The sequence below is a fragment of the Thermobia domestica genome, chromosome 2 (assembly GCF_964235325.1).
Source record: "Thermobia domestica chromosome 2, izTheDome1.hap1.1, whole genome shotgun sequence".
NCBI lineage: Eukaryota > Metazoa > Arthropoda > Insecta > Zygentoma > Lepismatidae > Thermobia > Thermobia domestica.
This window is the reverse complement of record NC_137455.1, coordinates 249,020,116-249,035,262: the sequence shown is the minus strand read 5'-3', so window position 1 is coordinate 249,035,262 and position 15,147 is coordinate 249,020,116. Positions and strand designations below refer to the sequence as shown.

At 37.0% G+C, this 15,147-nt stretch overlaps 1 protein-coding gene across 1 annotated transcript in view; it reads right to left on the bottom strand.

The window, feature by feature from the left end:
- LOC145679387 (putative chitinase 10) overlaps positions 1–15,147 on the bottom strand; it is a 378,497-nt gene that overhangs the window by 199,346 nt on the left and 164,004 nt on the right. Inside the window, exon 5 of the mRNA XM_081749970.1 lies at positions 10,046–10,177. Coding sequence (XP_081606096.1) covers positions 10,046–10,177 — 132 coding nt within the window. The remainder of the gene's footprint in view (positions 1–10,045; positions 10,178–15,147) is intronic.

Genomic DNA, 15,147 nt, shown 5'->3' with positions numbered 1-15,147 from the left:
TATATTGAAGGTTGTGGGTTCCAATGTGATCTTCGCGAACAGATGTCCTGCTGACAGGCAGGTATTTCCCTCCCCCTCTTAAGTTCTTTTCCAATGGGTGTGGTAGAACGCCGCGGGGTGCCACCCTCATCCCATTTCTTTCCTCCGTTTCTGCAGAGCGGATAGATTTTCTGTAAATGTTACAAAGAAAGAATATTTGCTTCCAAGACAATTTGAAATATTTGCTTCTTGCGATTTCATGCTGTATGATGTATACTGAGAAAGCAAACATGAGGTAGAGAACGCCAATTTCTTCATTACTAGTAACTCTAGTTAGATAATTATTGCTAATTACTAATTTCATATTAGTACGTTCCAACTCTTTGTAATAACACTGCCTCAACAGTAGAAAATAGGGGAGAGTATATACTTTGAAGAGGAGGATCAACAATTTGATACAGATCATGGTTGAAATTTAGCTTTCCTTTGCAGCACTAAGTTTGTATGAGACGTTTGCATGGATACAAACTACAGAATTGCCTCTAGTAACTGGGATTTGAAATTCGTGACAGGTAGTTACTTCTACTTTCTGGCAACATTAGCTATTCAACATATTTTTCTGGATGTAATAAAAAAAATCAACTTTACTTCAAGCTAAATTCAACAGATTGAAACGATGGATTGAACCCGATGAACCAACTTTCCCGTGAATAAACATACATATGTAACATTCTAAAAAAAAAAAAATAGCCCTTCCCGTTCGTCTGTCTAGTGGCTAGCTCGCGCACCTTTGGATCACAGATCTCGGGTTCGATATCCGGCGGAAGAGCCTTGAAATATCAACAGATCACTAAGGACTCGGATTCCACTGAAGGCTCACGTCTCTTATAACATCGGTACAGAAAGGGACACTAAACTCTAAACCCACCAAACTAACCAAGCTAATGAAAAACGGACATAGTAATGTCACTATAATTTAAACTACGTGAACGATTTTTTAAAGTTTTCATTATGGTAATAAATATAAGTGGAACTAGGGCCTCGAACATTTCTAGATCTTGTTACTCGAAAATAAGCAAATATAATATATACACATGTTGTCAGGAAATAACTTCGGGATGTGAATCCTCGGACGAAAACATGAAACAGCTCGAGTTGTTCGCTCAGTTGAACCAAGTGCCGAGCCGATTGACATCACCACTCGGGTTGGGCTTCTGCTTGAGCTCAAAAATTCGACCGTGCAGATCTCAGCTTTGATAGTAAGAGCTACAGTATATACTTATATTGATGCTCATGACACTTGAGGCTGTCTCGTTATAAAAAATTATTGTCGTCTCGGTATCGAGAGGAGACGAGATGCGACTAGTGTTCCTTGTCGTGAGCAACACTAAAAGTATTCCACACTACTACTTACATTTCTCATGGTTTTCGCTTTCCAGTCTAATCAGACCATTATTTCAAAACGAGTTAAAACGAGCTGAACGAGCGAGCCATTTATCAAACTCGACTCACTCGAAACTCGACGTCAAAAACTGTGACTCGGCTCGGAACTCCACTCGAGAAAATTACCTTTCACTCGACTCTAAACTTGACTCGAGTTTTGAGTCGAGTCGAGTTTTAGCTCGACTGGTGCCCATCCCTGTTCCGCTGTGTGTGGTCCAAAATTATTTTCCTATTGAAGTTCATAGAATTTGTATGTGTATGTTAAACAAACAATTGATTTAAACCAATAAAATAATATAAATGGTTCAGAACCAGAGTGAACTAAATTGATTCATATCTTTATTCACTTCTTAGATTTAGATGCAAATTAAATTAGGTCGCTAATTTTTTGACTCTGTGAATTAAACTTTGAGGAATAAAGTATATCTTCTGTACTTTGTACTGATTTCACTTGTGCAGTTTTTTTTTCTCATCTCTTCTCTTTTTTTTTTCTATTCTTAAAATATTCACAAGTACAGTACATGCAAGATCAGTACAATATATCTTTATGAGGTGTTCTCCGTGGATGAGTCTGTAGAATTGTCACTTTTGTAATCAGGCAAGGGTCCCAGGTTTGAGCCCAGCCAGAGGACAATTTCTCTCCGATTCAAACCGAGTAATGGTTGTAACCCACTTTAAACTGTAGGCCCCGTTCTTCATAACCCCCCTGTTACATAAGAACGGGCTAGAAAAAACTTATTTTTATCCATATGTAATCTAAATAAATTAAACGTTTTGTAGCCATGGCTCCTTCTTTAAAAAAAAATGAATAACTGCAACTTTAGGGTGCTAATTCGACTGATCTCGATCTCAATCTTAAGAAGTGACCGCAAACCGGTCTAACTCGAGGTCAAAGGTCAACTAGCTGTTTTCGCTCAGAATCAAGACTTTCATTACAAAAATGTGTTTTATACTTCCCGTTTTATCCTAACTTAGGCTCTAGCCCAATCTATCTTATTCTCTTATCAATTTCTTAACTGTAACTGTGTGAACCAAATAACCTCTCAGATGTTTAAGATTTCTTATCCCTTATTACAAATCTAAAGTAGGTTTTATTCATGCAAATAATCTTATGTATTAGCTTCCCTAACTCACTCCTTTGTTCAGACACGCTACTCGGTTTGGCTTATTCAATCTTGAACATAATGAATGGGCAGACTAGTAAATAATTTGTACTCTACTGGTAAATCATTTGTAAAACTAATTTACGTATGACCTCGAGTTTGACTTATTTTATCATTTAAAAAATAGAGGCCACGATTATCCACAAGATAAAGAAAATGGTTCAAAAACAAGTAGCAGTGCCACGTGTACATCACGCAAAAGAGTTTGGTATCTGTGGTACGATATTTTCACAATTAATGTTGAAACTTGAAATTGTAGTAGATTTCTACCACTTCCGGTTTTAGTAGAGAGATTAGACTAGAGACGAAATATATTCTTGGAACGTCTAATTAATTGCAGAAAACTGCTTCTTATCTATTACAGTTTTTATTCTATAGCTATCAAAGTTAAAATCGGAAGTAGTTGATTTCCACATCTTTTGGAAGACAGAATATAGTAGTTACTTTTAGAAAGCTGAATAGAAAGCAAAAACCCGCTTCATTCCTGTTCTATGGAGATCACTATTGAAACGGAGCTTTCAATTGAAAATCACAAGAGGAGATGAAAGGTACACCTGAGACGCTTGAGAGCTGCTCGATTGGAAGAAACCGTTTTCATCTATTTTTTTTTTTTTTACCGTTTTTGCTATATATAGATCAATATTTATTGAAAGCAGAAATTATAGTTGATTTGAACCATTGTAGGTTTTAGTAGAGTTAATAATAGAGATTAAATATATTCTTACGAAGCAGAAAACCGGATCTCACTACATATTACCGTTTTCGATCTATGGTGATCAAAGGTCAAACCAGAAATGGTTTATTTAAATCACTTCCGGTTTGGGTAGGTGGTTTTAATGACAAATAAAATTCCTTACTCTTGACTATATTTTGACCAAATTTGGTAATGATCCATCAAGCAGTTCTTTAGTTTTTTCTTTTACTTTTTCTTTCTTTTTTTCACACACGTGCACACTCAGAGTTGGCGTGGGTCAATGAAAACTTGACCCACGACCCACTGACCCACCACCCACCTTGACCCACCACCCACCATGACCCACTCTGACCCACGACCCACCATGACCCACCACCCACCGTGACCCACTTTGACCCACCACCCATGGAGATCCACTATGACCCACCACCCACGGTGACCCACTCTGACCCACCACCCACGGTGACCCACTCTGACCCACCACCCACCGTGACCTACTCTGAACACGATCCACGGCCTCTTCTGAACTGACTAAAGAGTTTACACTTGTAATAAAACAAGACTGTGAAATTGTCACTAATCGGAGTTTGAATTTCTAGTCAATCGCACAAGCACCACTCTGTTACAATAGCGGTGGATCTGACCTTTACGATATAAAATGGTAAAGTGTTTGTTAGTGAGGAAATTGAAACAGTTCGACGTGGGGGAAATTAGTGTGTGTCTAAAATATACTTGTACTAAGAGAGTATTCTTGCAAGTGTTAATTTCTGAACGCATTCCACAAGAAACTTCTATTCGCAGGAAAATACCCCTGTACAATATGGAAAAGGTTATGGTTTCTCAGTTCACAGTATTTTTCTCACAAAAGACTTGAAAAATCAGTTGTTCATAGGGTATAAAGATGCTCGGGTACCCTATGTGAGAGCATCTCCATAAAGCATGCTCATAATTGTAATTTATGTAATTACTAAAACACCACGTTAAATTTAAGTTACAAATATGCATAATTGCAATTATTATGAATATTTATTCAAAGTAGTTTAACTAAAGCAAAGAAGAGACTTACTAAAAATTAGGTACAAAGTTGAATAACACAAATAAGCCATTAGTAATACAAGTATACATTTTCCGTAACTCGTAATTTTCCGCCTTAAAACAAATCTGAAATCAGATTTATTTCCTGTTGGTAACTTTTTGGCGGTAAATCATCCGCAGTGAAATGATGTCCATCCTTTAGCCAAGAAATAACTAGCTCGTCTACTTTGAGCTTGTCTAGCGATGGGTAATTAACATTGATGAGCAACAAGTTAGACAATGTTTGAGCACTTAGTCTATTTCTAATATCAGTCATCTGTAAATTCATAAGGGGAAATCCCCGTTCGCATTCTGTCGTGGAAATTGATAATACTTCTACCCGATTTCTGCAACTTCTCATCGACAATCTACTTGTTAGACTTAAGTCTGATAACGATTTTTCTTGGTCAGGTTTGAAATACTCAGCAAGTAGTATCATCTCTCTATCACCATACAACATCTTTCCCATATCGACCATGTCAGTTGACAATGTCGACCCATGTAGAACAGAAACTTCATCTACCACGCTTTTGATAGGGAATCTTGTGAATAAATTATCAATTAAAGCCTGATAAACTGATGCTTTCTTATTTGTTTATAAATTTAATTTTTGCAATTACACATGAAGGTTTGATACCATTACCAAGTTCCCTCCCCGTCTAGAAAGCGAAAGGGATCGAGGTTCTTGGAAAGTGTTCAGAGATGAATTGGAATTTCCCTCCTTCTTCAACTTCAATTACCACACTGCTGTTTACCATGTGCCAAATTACGATGAATTTCAATTAAATTATCATAGTATAATTATTTCCTTGTTGAATTATCAATACTTTTCAGTGGAAAAAAGTATGAAATTTCAAAGTTCCAAATCAAAGGAAGTAGACCAACGTAAAGGGAAAAAAAGTGTAAAATTTTTCATACAATTATGCGTACAATCCAAACTTCAAATTTCCGTGTAATTAAGCTTACAGTACAAATTTTATGCCTATTTTTCTCACAACTTTATGGGTTGATTGCCCTGTGCTGTAAGCGCTCCATATAATAAACATAAGCTTCAGCAATTATTATAGCAGAAAGCAATGGATATATGAAGCCAAGCACTATATTTTTTGTTTCTGATTTTTTTTCTTAAATAACATCGATCGTTTTCGATCATTTTTACAAACCAACTCACTACCAATTTTCCATATATAGAAAGTGCCCCCCCCCCACACACACACACACATAAAGGAGCATTTTAAAAAATGCTAGGACACATTCTGTTTATTTTCAATAAAGAGTTAATACACTGAATTTCAGCTCCGTAAGTTTAACGGCTTGCGAGATACTCTTTTTTTTTTTTCAAAAATTCGGATCCTCACTATCCCCTTAGGATATTATACATTATAATAAAAGCAATATAACATCCCAGTTTGGATTAAGGTCTAACTATATACTAAAAGTAACTTCATTTGACTTTGGAATTTAACCGTGATGATCAGGTACACATAGTTACATTCAATTTTTTATATAACAATTTATATATTACAGTGATTCAAAAATGTATTTTTTCCAGTAGTTAGCTCTAAAAATTCACAGGTCTCGAAAGCCAAGTTGTAGTGTAAGTCGTATTGCTAGTATTACTATTAAAAATATCAATATCCAAAAGTGCCTGAAGTTCTTTTTTCACTTGGTTAGATATACTCACCTCAAGTAAGTAGACAGAAACAAGTGGAAAAGGAAGGGAAATTAAGGTCTTGAAAGTAAAACGGAGACAAATTTACCAGTATTCAGAAGATACTGTCTACAATGCAGTGAGCATTGAGGGTCGGTAGATCATACTGAGTCGGTGAGTCGCAGTGGGTCACGGTGGGTGGTGGGTCGCAGTGGGTCATGGTGGGTGGTGGGTCGCAGTGGGTGACGGTGGGTGGTGGGTCACAGTGGGTCATGGTGGGTGGTGGGTCGCAGTGGGTGACGGTGGGTGGTGGGTCACAGTGGGTCATGGTGGGTGGTGGGTCACAGTGGGTCATGGTGGGTGGTGGGTCGCAGTGGGTCACGGTGGGTGGTGGGTCACAGTGGGTCACATGCTGTTGACCCACGACCCACTGACCCACTCAGAAAACTTGACCCACTTGACCCACTGACCCACCGACCCACTCCAACTCTGGTGCACACACGGGTATGGTAAATATATAAAGGAGTAGGTAAACCAAATTCTAGTTATTCAAAAACCAAACAAGGAAAATTTGGTTTTTGCCACCCCTGCATACAATCAGTGGCGTAGCAGCTGCCCCCGCAACCCCCGCAGTGCGGGGGGGCCCCGATGTATAGGGGCCCCGAAGTCTTGCGATGAATAAAGTTTTAAAGAAGTAGAACTTCCACCTTACTTGTGTCGGCTTTACAAGTGGGGCCCCTTCTCTATACTTTGCGGGGGGGCCCGCAAAAGTGTGCTACGCCACTGCATACAATTAATCCATTCTAACCACAGAAATGTCGCACTGTCTGTTTTCTATGATAAACAATATATAATGAGATGAAACCTATCCTTCCAGAAAACAAAAGATAGGTAAATAAGAAACATTTAGACTTTTCTTCGTTGTATAGTTTTGAGTGAAAGCTACTGCTTGGAAGAAGAATCCATCCGTTTCAAGAAAGAAAGAAAAAAAAGATGTAGAAAAGCAATCGGAAACATATGTTCGATACTGAGGTTTCAAAGATCATTATCTTTGTTCTACCAAGTATTTTGTTGACACTTGAGTCACTCCTGTTTCCATCGAAAAGGCAAATTCAGGTAGTTGCCATCTGGGGCGGGGAGTGGTAAGGGAAACTGCTCAAGGCGTAAATGATTATGAAAATGGAGGGATAGACATGAGTTTCGCTGTTCAAATTGCCACAATGCATCCTTTCCCAGCATGTGTTCTTCAAAGAATTTCACCTGTAGTAATTTGTGAAGTATGAAAGTGGTCTTTTGATCCTTTACCTGCAATAGTGATTAACTAATTACGGAAGTAATTATTACAATTAATCTAAGTCATTAAGTTTAAAATTGAGTTAACCACCTCCTTTGTATTGTTCTTTGGTGTCCGTATTGAAAACTACAAGTTTCTAAGTGCAGTATTTTGTAAGATATTTACGAATTAAATTTTACATGTTACCTTATGGAGATTCTGAAGCCTCTGATGATGGGTAGACACCCCCTTAATTTGCTACCTTGAAGTAGCCCTAATGATGTAGTACGAGACATATTATAAGTATTGCCAACTTTTGTATAGATTTTTCTATTAACTAATGTATTATGTATTATTCGAATAATTTTACTCGGTATATTAAACTTATATAATTTATTTATAAGTATATCCAAAATTACAGAATCATATGCTTGTTTAGGTCAATGCTAATTGCTAAAAGATATTGTCTTGTGTAGAATGCATAATTAATATCCAATATTACTGGAGCTAAAGCATCATAATTGGAAGTGTGTTTTCGGAACCCAGTGATATTGTTATGTAGAATTTGATTCTATTATAAAAACTATTGAGTATGAGATTTTCAGATTTCAAACGCACAGAGGAGTGACAAAATCGTACGGTAATTCTCTGCTGTGCAAATTGTCTGTTTTGCTTTCGGAATTGGGATAATCAGTACCTTTTTCCATTCCAATGGTATACCGCTGGTATTCCATATGTTATTAAAGTATTTTAGGAGTATTTTAAGACCTGTTATTGATAAATTTTTTAAGTGGGAATATGTTAGACCATCTATCCCAGGAGAAGTTATTTTTTTTATATTTTTAAGTACTATCTCTAATTCTCCTATCGTAACGTCTTTATCTAAAATAGGGTTTTGAATATGGAAACTTGTCTCTGTAATAGAAGACGTTAATTATTAACAAAAAGTGGTGATAAGTTTTGATGAAATTAGTCTACCCAATTTAATTTGCGAGATATAAGGGTGTATCCGTATTAGACATATTCTTTGTGTACTTTCTCCAAAAACTCCAAAGTTGTTGAAGTGAAGTCCTATTAGAAAGTTTGTTTCAAAATTCCTGCCAACTCTGTCGTCTAATGCTTTGTATTACTTTTTTGATTTAACTTTTTTCTGAACAATAATAGAGGAAGTTGGCCCTGGTTGGATTATTAATGAAAGTGCGACAAGCTCTTTATTAATATTATACCACAAAGAACTCATCAGAAAAACACTCACTTGGTAAGTCTAATATCTTGTGACATATCCCTTGCCTCAATTACTGCTAGACACCGTCTCTTCGTGGAGCTTACAAGATCTTTGCACTTTTCGGGTCTTATTTTATTCCATTCTGTTTACGAACGTGCCGTTTCAAATCTTCAATAGGGTTTTAATTTAGGCTTTGAAGTGGAGTTTGCAGGAATTTCGGCACGTTCCAAATCAACCAAGACATACTGGGTCTTATGCAGAGTCGTTATGACGCGTGATTAGTGCCATACTAAAGAGTTTGACTAACATATGTTTCCTGCAGTAATCAGGCCTTTAGTATGACGTTAATCATACGTCAAAACGACTCTGCATAAGGTGACTAAGTCGAGCCTTGTGTTTATAGTCCTGTTGAAATCTGTAGGCAGGGACATACCCATTTTTGCGCACACTGCTTGACATTGTTCTTTAATGTTTCACAATGTGCATTAGCACCCATAATGCCATCAACAAACTGGATGGTGCCAACTCCCTTCGATGATATACAGGCCCAAACCATTAGTGACTCACCACCATGTTTAACTGGGGAGTGTGTTCATACTATTATTCTTTGTATTTCATTTTCTCCATACCCTTCGTACCCCATCTGACCCAAAAAGACTTATTTTCGTCTCATCGGACCATACACTATCCAAAAATTCCTGATCCTAATCACGGTGTTGTTTTGCAAATGCAAAGCGCTTATTGCGATTCTTCTTACTTACATACGGCCTTTTTCGCGTTATTTGAACATGATACCCATATTTCTACAAAACACGCCGGACGGTTTGGTCACACATCTGCTTCCCGGACACATTGTTCACTAATGGGCGTAGTTTGGGGACTTAATTTGGGATTTTCTCGAATTCTTTGAAGAATGAAACTTTCTTCGCGTGCTTTTAATTGAGGTTCCTTTGGTTTCCTCGGTCAATTCCTCGTTGAATTTTGCTCTCTGAATTTTTGTAATATGTAATGCACAGTGGAGTGCAAACCATTAATGGGACTTGCTATTTGTCGTAAAAAATTTCCTCAGAGTGCTAAGTTCATAATTACCTCTTTTAGGTTGGAACTCAGCACCTTCTGCTTGACCATTTTGATTTCTGGTATTCGAAGGAAAGCATACGCTGCACCTGCCACTAATAAGAGTCGCCTACACCATCCACACTGCTTCAATACTATAGAATCAAGAACAGTCGTGAATGATAATATTACTTACGATTAACACGACACGTCATACTACTGTACGAATAGAAATGTTGCATAAAAACGTGCTGTTTTTCTTCAATTATTACTATTGGATAGTTTCTAAAACTACTTTGGATTGGTTTTTAAATTGAAATGTGTGAGCAAAACCTCCTTTACTCATATGTACATAGAAGATATAAAAAATAATAAACGTAAAGTACACATGTGTTATATTTTTTCTCGAAAATTCAGGTGTTCTAAGAAGAATGTTGTAAACTGTAGCATTTACTGTATAAAGATAATAGAAAATGATGCGTCGAACCTTGTCTGAACTTGCACCTCCTCGCTGAGCTGGATATTCCCAATCAAGATCAAATCCATCAAATCCATGTTGCATTACAAAATTCACTGCGTTGTTAACGAACTTCTGCCGTAGTTCAGCGTTATTTGCAACCTGTGAAAGAATCAATACTTTTATTTAATTATTTTTCTTATGTGTTGTGAAATAGATTATTGACAAACATCAACTTACAATTTGTAGATACAAAACTCAAGTAAGTTAAATGTTACTATCAGGAAATTAACAAGGAATTTATTTATTTCATTATTTCTAGTGATGAGCGCAAGAGTCTTGGTCTTGCAGTTTTTGTTAGAGTCTTGCATGCATAGCATACACGCAGACCATACATGCAAGCAGACATACATGCAAGAACAAGACCAAAATCAAGACTCTTGCGGAAGAGTCTTGCACAAGTACTGATACTACTTGAATTTTTTATAGAATGTAAAAGGGAAGGGGAAAAATCATTATATCTTTCACTTGAACTTCTTGGCTTCATTAAAAATACCGCTGGAGTAAATGTGTTCCCAGTAGTTTATGCAATCCGTGTGAGTTGATCTGCACTTATGGCATATAACTACAGTGTAGTGTTACCTTCCAACCTTTAAATTTTAACTTCTATCGCTGGTCTCTTGCAAACGTCTCTTCAGGCTCCTTTAGGAGAAATTAACAATTAGGAACACTAACATAAATAATAATTTTATAAAAATTCCAACCCACTCAGGTGAATATCTCTCAATAAAACTTGTAACAAGATTCAGGGTAAAGAACAATCTTTATTCAGTAATTAAATAAAAAAATTAATTAAATGAATTCTCCAAATAGCGAAAAAAAACTTTCAGGGCTTTTTAGCATTGAAGCCTTGTCTCTTAAATTTGAAGCTCAAGCAAATCAAAATCCTATCAGTCTCTATTCAGACTTCACTGATCAGTCATCTCCTCACAGCTCAGTCCTGCCCTAATTCTATCAGGAAGGCCTGACTCCAACCTTCCGTCAATAAAAGAAATATCAAGAATAACCAGAAGTGTCAAAGGACATCACTCAGTCCAAAGACGGTTATTCGTATCAAAGAGAAAAACCATCATTTAGGTTTCTCTGGCCTAGCAAAAAAAAAAAATCTAAAAAGTACCTTAATGAAGCTTGCCTCAGAGGTTTTTTTTTTAATTTCCCAAAATCCTACTTTCTCCTAGCTAGAAGATTACGGGAATCATTCATCCCGATAAGCTATCACTCAAGCTTATTTCTATCTGAACTAAATTTTCATACTAGCTACGGTCATTACTCTGACCCAAGGAATTTCTTCCTTGCTCTAACCATCATTCAGGTTAGTCCCTCTAGAAAGCCTATTTTAAAAAAAATCAAGAAAAATCTATAGCCATCACTCTGGCCACAGAGAACTTAATTCTCCGTCATTCGGTTATCACTCAAACCGATCCCTAACAGATAGGAAAGTTTAAAAAAAAATTCCAGGCGAGGCAATATCCAAGACAACGACGGGAGGCTTCTAACAGCCAAGTCTCATTCCCAACTCCCGCACAATGCAATGGCTCCCTTCGCTTATATATCCTCAAGCGAACATGTCCTTTTTTTATGTTGTTTCTTATTTTCGCTAAAAAGAATCCGCAAAAAATCGTTTGAAAATCTTGTCCAACCGTCTTTACCCTCTGGAATTTACGAATAACTTTAAGAAACTAGAAAAAACAAGAAGAAAACACAACTCAGCATATATACAATTTACAAGAATAAGCATTTAAATAATATTTTACCCTATCAACATGTGTATATATATGTGAATATAATTATTAATTATACTATAGAATATATACGTCTGGCCAGACTTACCTTTATAAACATTTAAACAGCATAATTATACTTCACTATTAATTTAATATTAATATATACAGTAAGGGCGAAGACTCGTCCTTACATAGCACTCAACAAAATCTAAAAAGAAAAAGAAAAGAAAAAAATTGATTCCCCATACAGTACTTTTGTCTCTCACTGTCTTTTCACTGGGAATCTTCAAAAATATTTTCTTTCTCTTAATACACTATAAAAATAACCACAGATTTCACAACACACAAAAAAACTAAGAATGGCTTCTATGAGCCTAGTTCACTGTCTCTAACAGTTTTTTTTAACCACTCCACTTGATCACTGTTTCACTAAATTGTACTGCCTGCTCTTTGAAGAAGTTATTGTCCTGTCACAACTGCACCATGAGTCTTTTTTAATAGAAGGATAATTTCCGGGTCACTGAATCCTTCGTTATATTCTTTTCCATCACCTCCAGAAATTTACCGGGCGTTGGAGGAATATCTGGAAATTCTATGTCCTCAGCACAAAGAGTGAGTACATCTTCGTCACTGTCACCGTCAAGATGCATATGACCTGTGGAAGTAGATGGTCCTGGGTTGGATTCGTCCACCTCGTTGTCCAATCTCGCCTTTTTAAGAGCTCTTAGTTCTGCTAACGTACAGAACCTCGGATCTTTATTAACTTGGTTTATCCCAAGTTCCTCTTTAGGATGGTATCTTTCTGTCTTACTTTCGTCGAGACGAAAAAGTAATTCTAGTTCAAAAGGGTCTTTTGAACTCGGTCTGCAAGAAGTGAATACATTTCTCTTCTTGGGAATCGACTTCTTTGGGAATGGCTTCTTAAACTTACTAGCCATGTCTCTGGAAAATTATTAAACCTCTGTTCGCAGTGGTGTCTAATTTTAAACTAAATTCTCTAAGTGTTCTAAAGGAAATATAAACAAGAGTATCCCACAAAAAAAATTTTAGCCCTCATCTTTTTTTTCTTTCTTTCAAGCTACTTTTTCTTCTCACTAAACGGTAGCTTAATTTTGGGGCCATGTTTCCCCCTCCCCACCATTTCAGGAGTTTTCAGAACAAAGTCTTCTTTCTGCTCTAAAAGATGTTTACTAAACTCCGGGGGCTTCCTATATACTTTCATTTGATATGCGTTTACTTTTATTGTCTTGTTTGTAAAGATGTTCCTAGCTAGGAATGTATTTTCCGCCAGTTTCTTAAACAACAAAAATGGTCCGAGGTATTTTGGCAATAAGCTACCAGATATATTCTTGGGAGCACAAGACAATCTCACTGCCTTCACCCACGTTTTTTGTCCTACCATAAAATTATGCCCTTTCCTACTCCGGTCATAAAACTTTTTAGACTCGTCGTGTCTCTTCCTTTGCGTCAATTTAGCGCATTCGTAGGCGGATTTCATCTTCATCTTTAGATCCGTGACGAATCTTGTGAAATTGTGTTCGGTCACCGCATGGGACCCTTCAGCTGTTTCCGTCGGGTGGTACGGAAATTGTATCTCCCTTGCATAGGTCAATTCTATAGGCGTGTAGCCCGTGGAAGAACAAGTTCTCGAATTTACTGCGAATTCTAACAACTTAATATCCTTCGACCAATCACTATGCTTTTCACTATAGATTGAAATACTGGTCTTGCACTGTTTTACCCAAACTTCGCTCTTGTTGGCACATGCTCTATATGCAGATATATAAATTGCCTTGGAGTTTAAAATTTCAAGCGTTTCACTCCATAGTTTACTGTGGAATACTGCGTGATTATCTGATATAATGCGTGGAAAACTCCCTTGGTCACAGAAAAAATTAATAAGACAATTCGCTACTGTCTTAGATGTGACCTTTCGAAGTGGAAAAAATCTTATTAGTCTTGTGAATGCATCCACTATAATTATACAGTACATATGTCCACCGGTACTTGATCTGCTGAGGGGGCCCAGGGAATCGATGTAAGCACATTGACCTGGGGCCTCCACTAAGGAACTCGACATAAAGCCATATTTCACTTTCCCAGAGTCCTTAAAAATAGCACAAGCTACACATGCTTGCGAAAATTGTTTTACATCCTTGTACATCGTAGACCAAAAGTACTTTTTCCTTATCCTCATTAAAGTTTCCTTAAAGCTAGGGTGACCCGAATACTTCTTATTATGTGTTACATCACACGCAGCTGCCCTTAAGGAATTCGGTAGCCAAATCACATCTTGCTCTGATCTCCCTAATTTTCACAGTTTTCAGTAGTACTCCATTTCTCGCAATCGAGGCCCTTTTCGTACTCAGTTTCAGCTTTTTGATCTTACTTTTACTAAACCCAGTTATATCGCTTTTTAAGTATCGGATTATTGGAGATAAAAAAGTATCTTCCTCTTGTAATCTCTGTACCTCCTTCATATCCACCAGGGTCTTGTCTGTAAAAATCTCGTTTTTCCCTTCTTCCTTTCCCTCTTCTTCCTTCCTATTATCTTCTACGACTAAGCAGAAAGGTAACTCACGCAGCATCTCAGCTTTCTCTTTATCTCTAATTACATTTTTCCCACTATAGGTTTCTTCTTTCTTCCTTTTCTTGCTTTTAAGCTCCTTCTTGAACTCTTTCATTCCTTTACTAAATTCGATATCTATCAATAAATTTTCTTCACCTCGAAAATCGTCACAGTTTACCAGAGTTCCATTCTTTTCTTCTAGTTTAAAATATCCTGAATCATTTTCCGATTCCAAGGGAAAATGTTCATTAGCTAATTCAGAGCCTTCAAAATCTATTGGCTCTGTATAACCACTCTCTATTCTCGATAGATAATCTACGTAATGCTTAGTTCCCTTCCTATACTTAAGCACTATTGGAAATCTAGCCAGTCTAGCCGTCCATCTAGTTAGCATTGCCGAAAGCTTATGGGACTTCAACATGGTAAGAAGAGCTTCATGGTCTGTGTATACATACACAACCGGGGCATGTATTAAATAGACTTCGAATCTTTCTACCGCTAATAAGATTCCTAGTAATTCTTTCATTGTCGTGCTATACTGTCTTTGTCCATCCGTCAGTTTTTTCGAACCATATGCTACGACACACATCTTATCTTGTTCATTCTTCTGCGATAAGACGTAGCCCGTGCTTATATTTGAAGAATCTACGAACAAGAAAAAAATCTTTCCCCTGCCTTGGCAGTAAGAGCTTTTTGTCTGCAATTAAAGCTTCCTTTAATTTCTGCAGAGAATTTTCATGAATCTCCTCCCACTTAAATTTCACCGTCTTCTTGAGGAG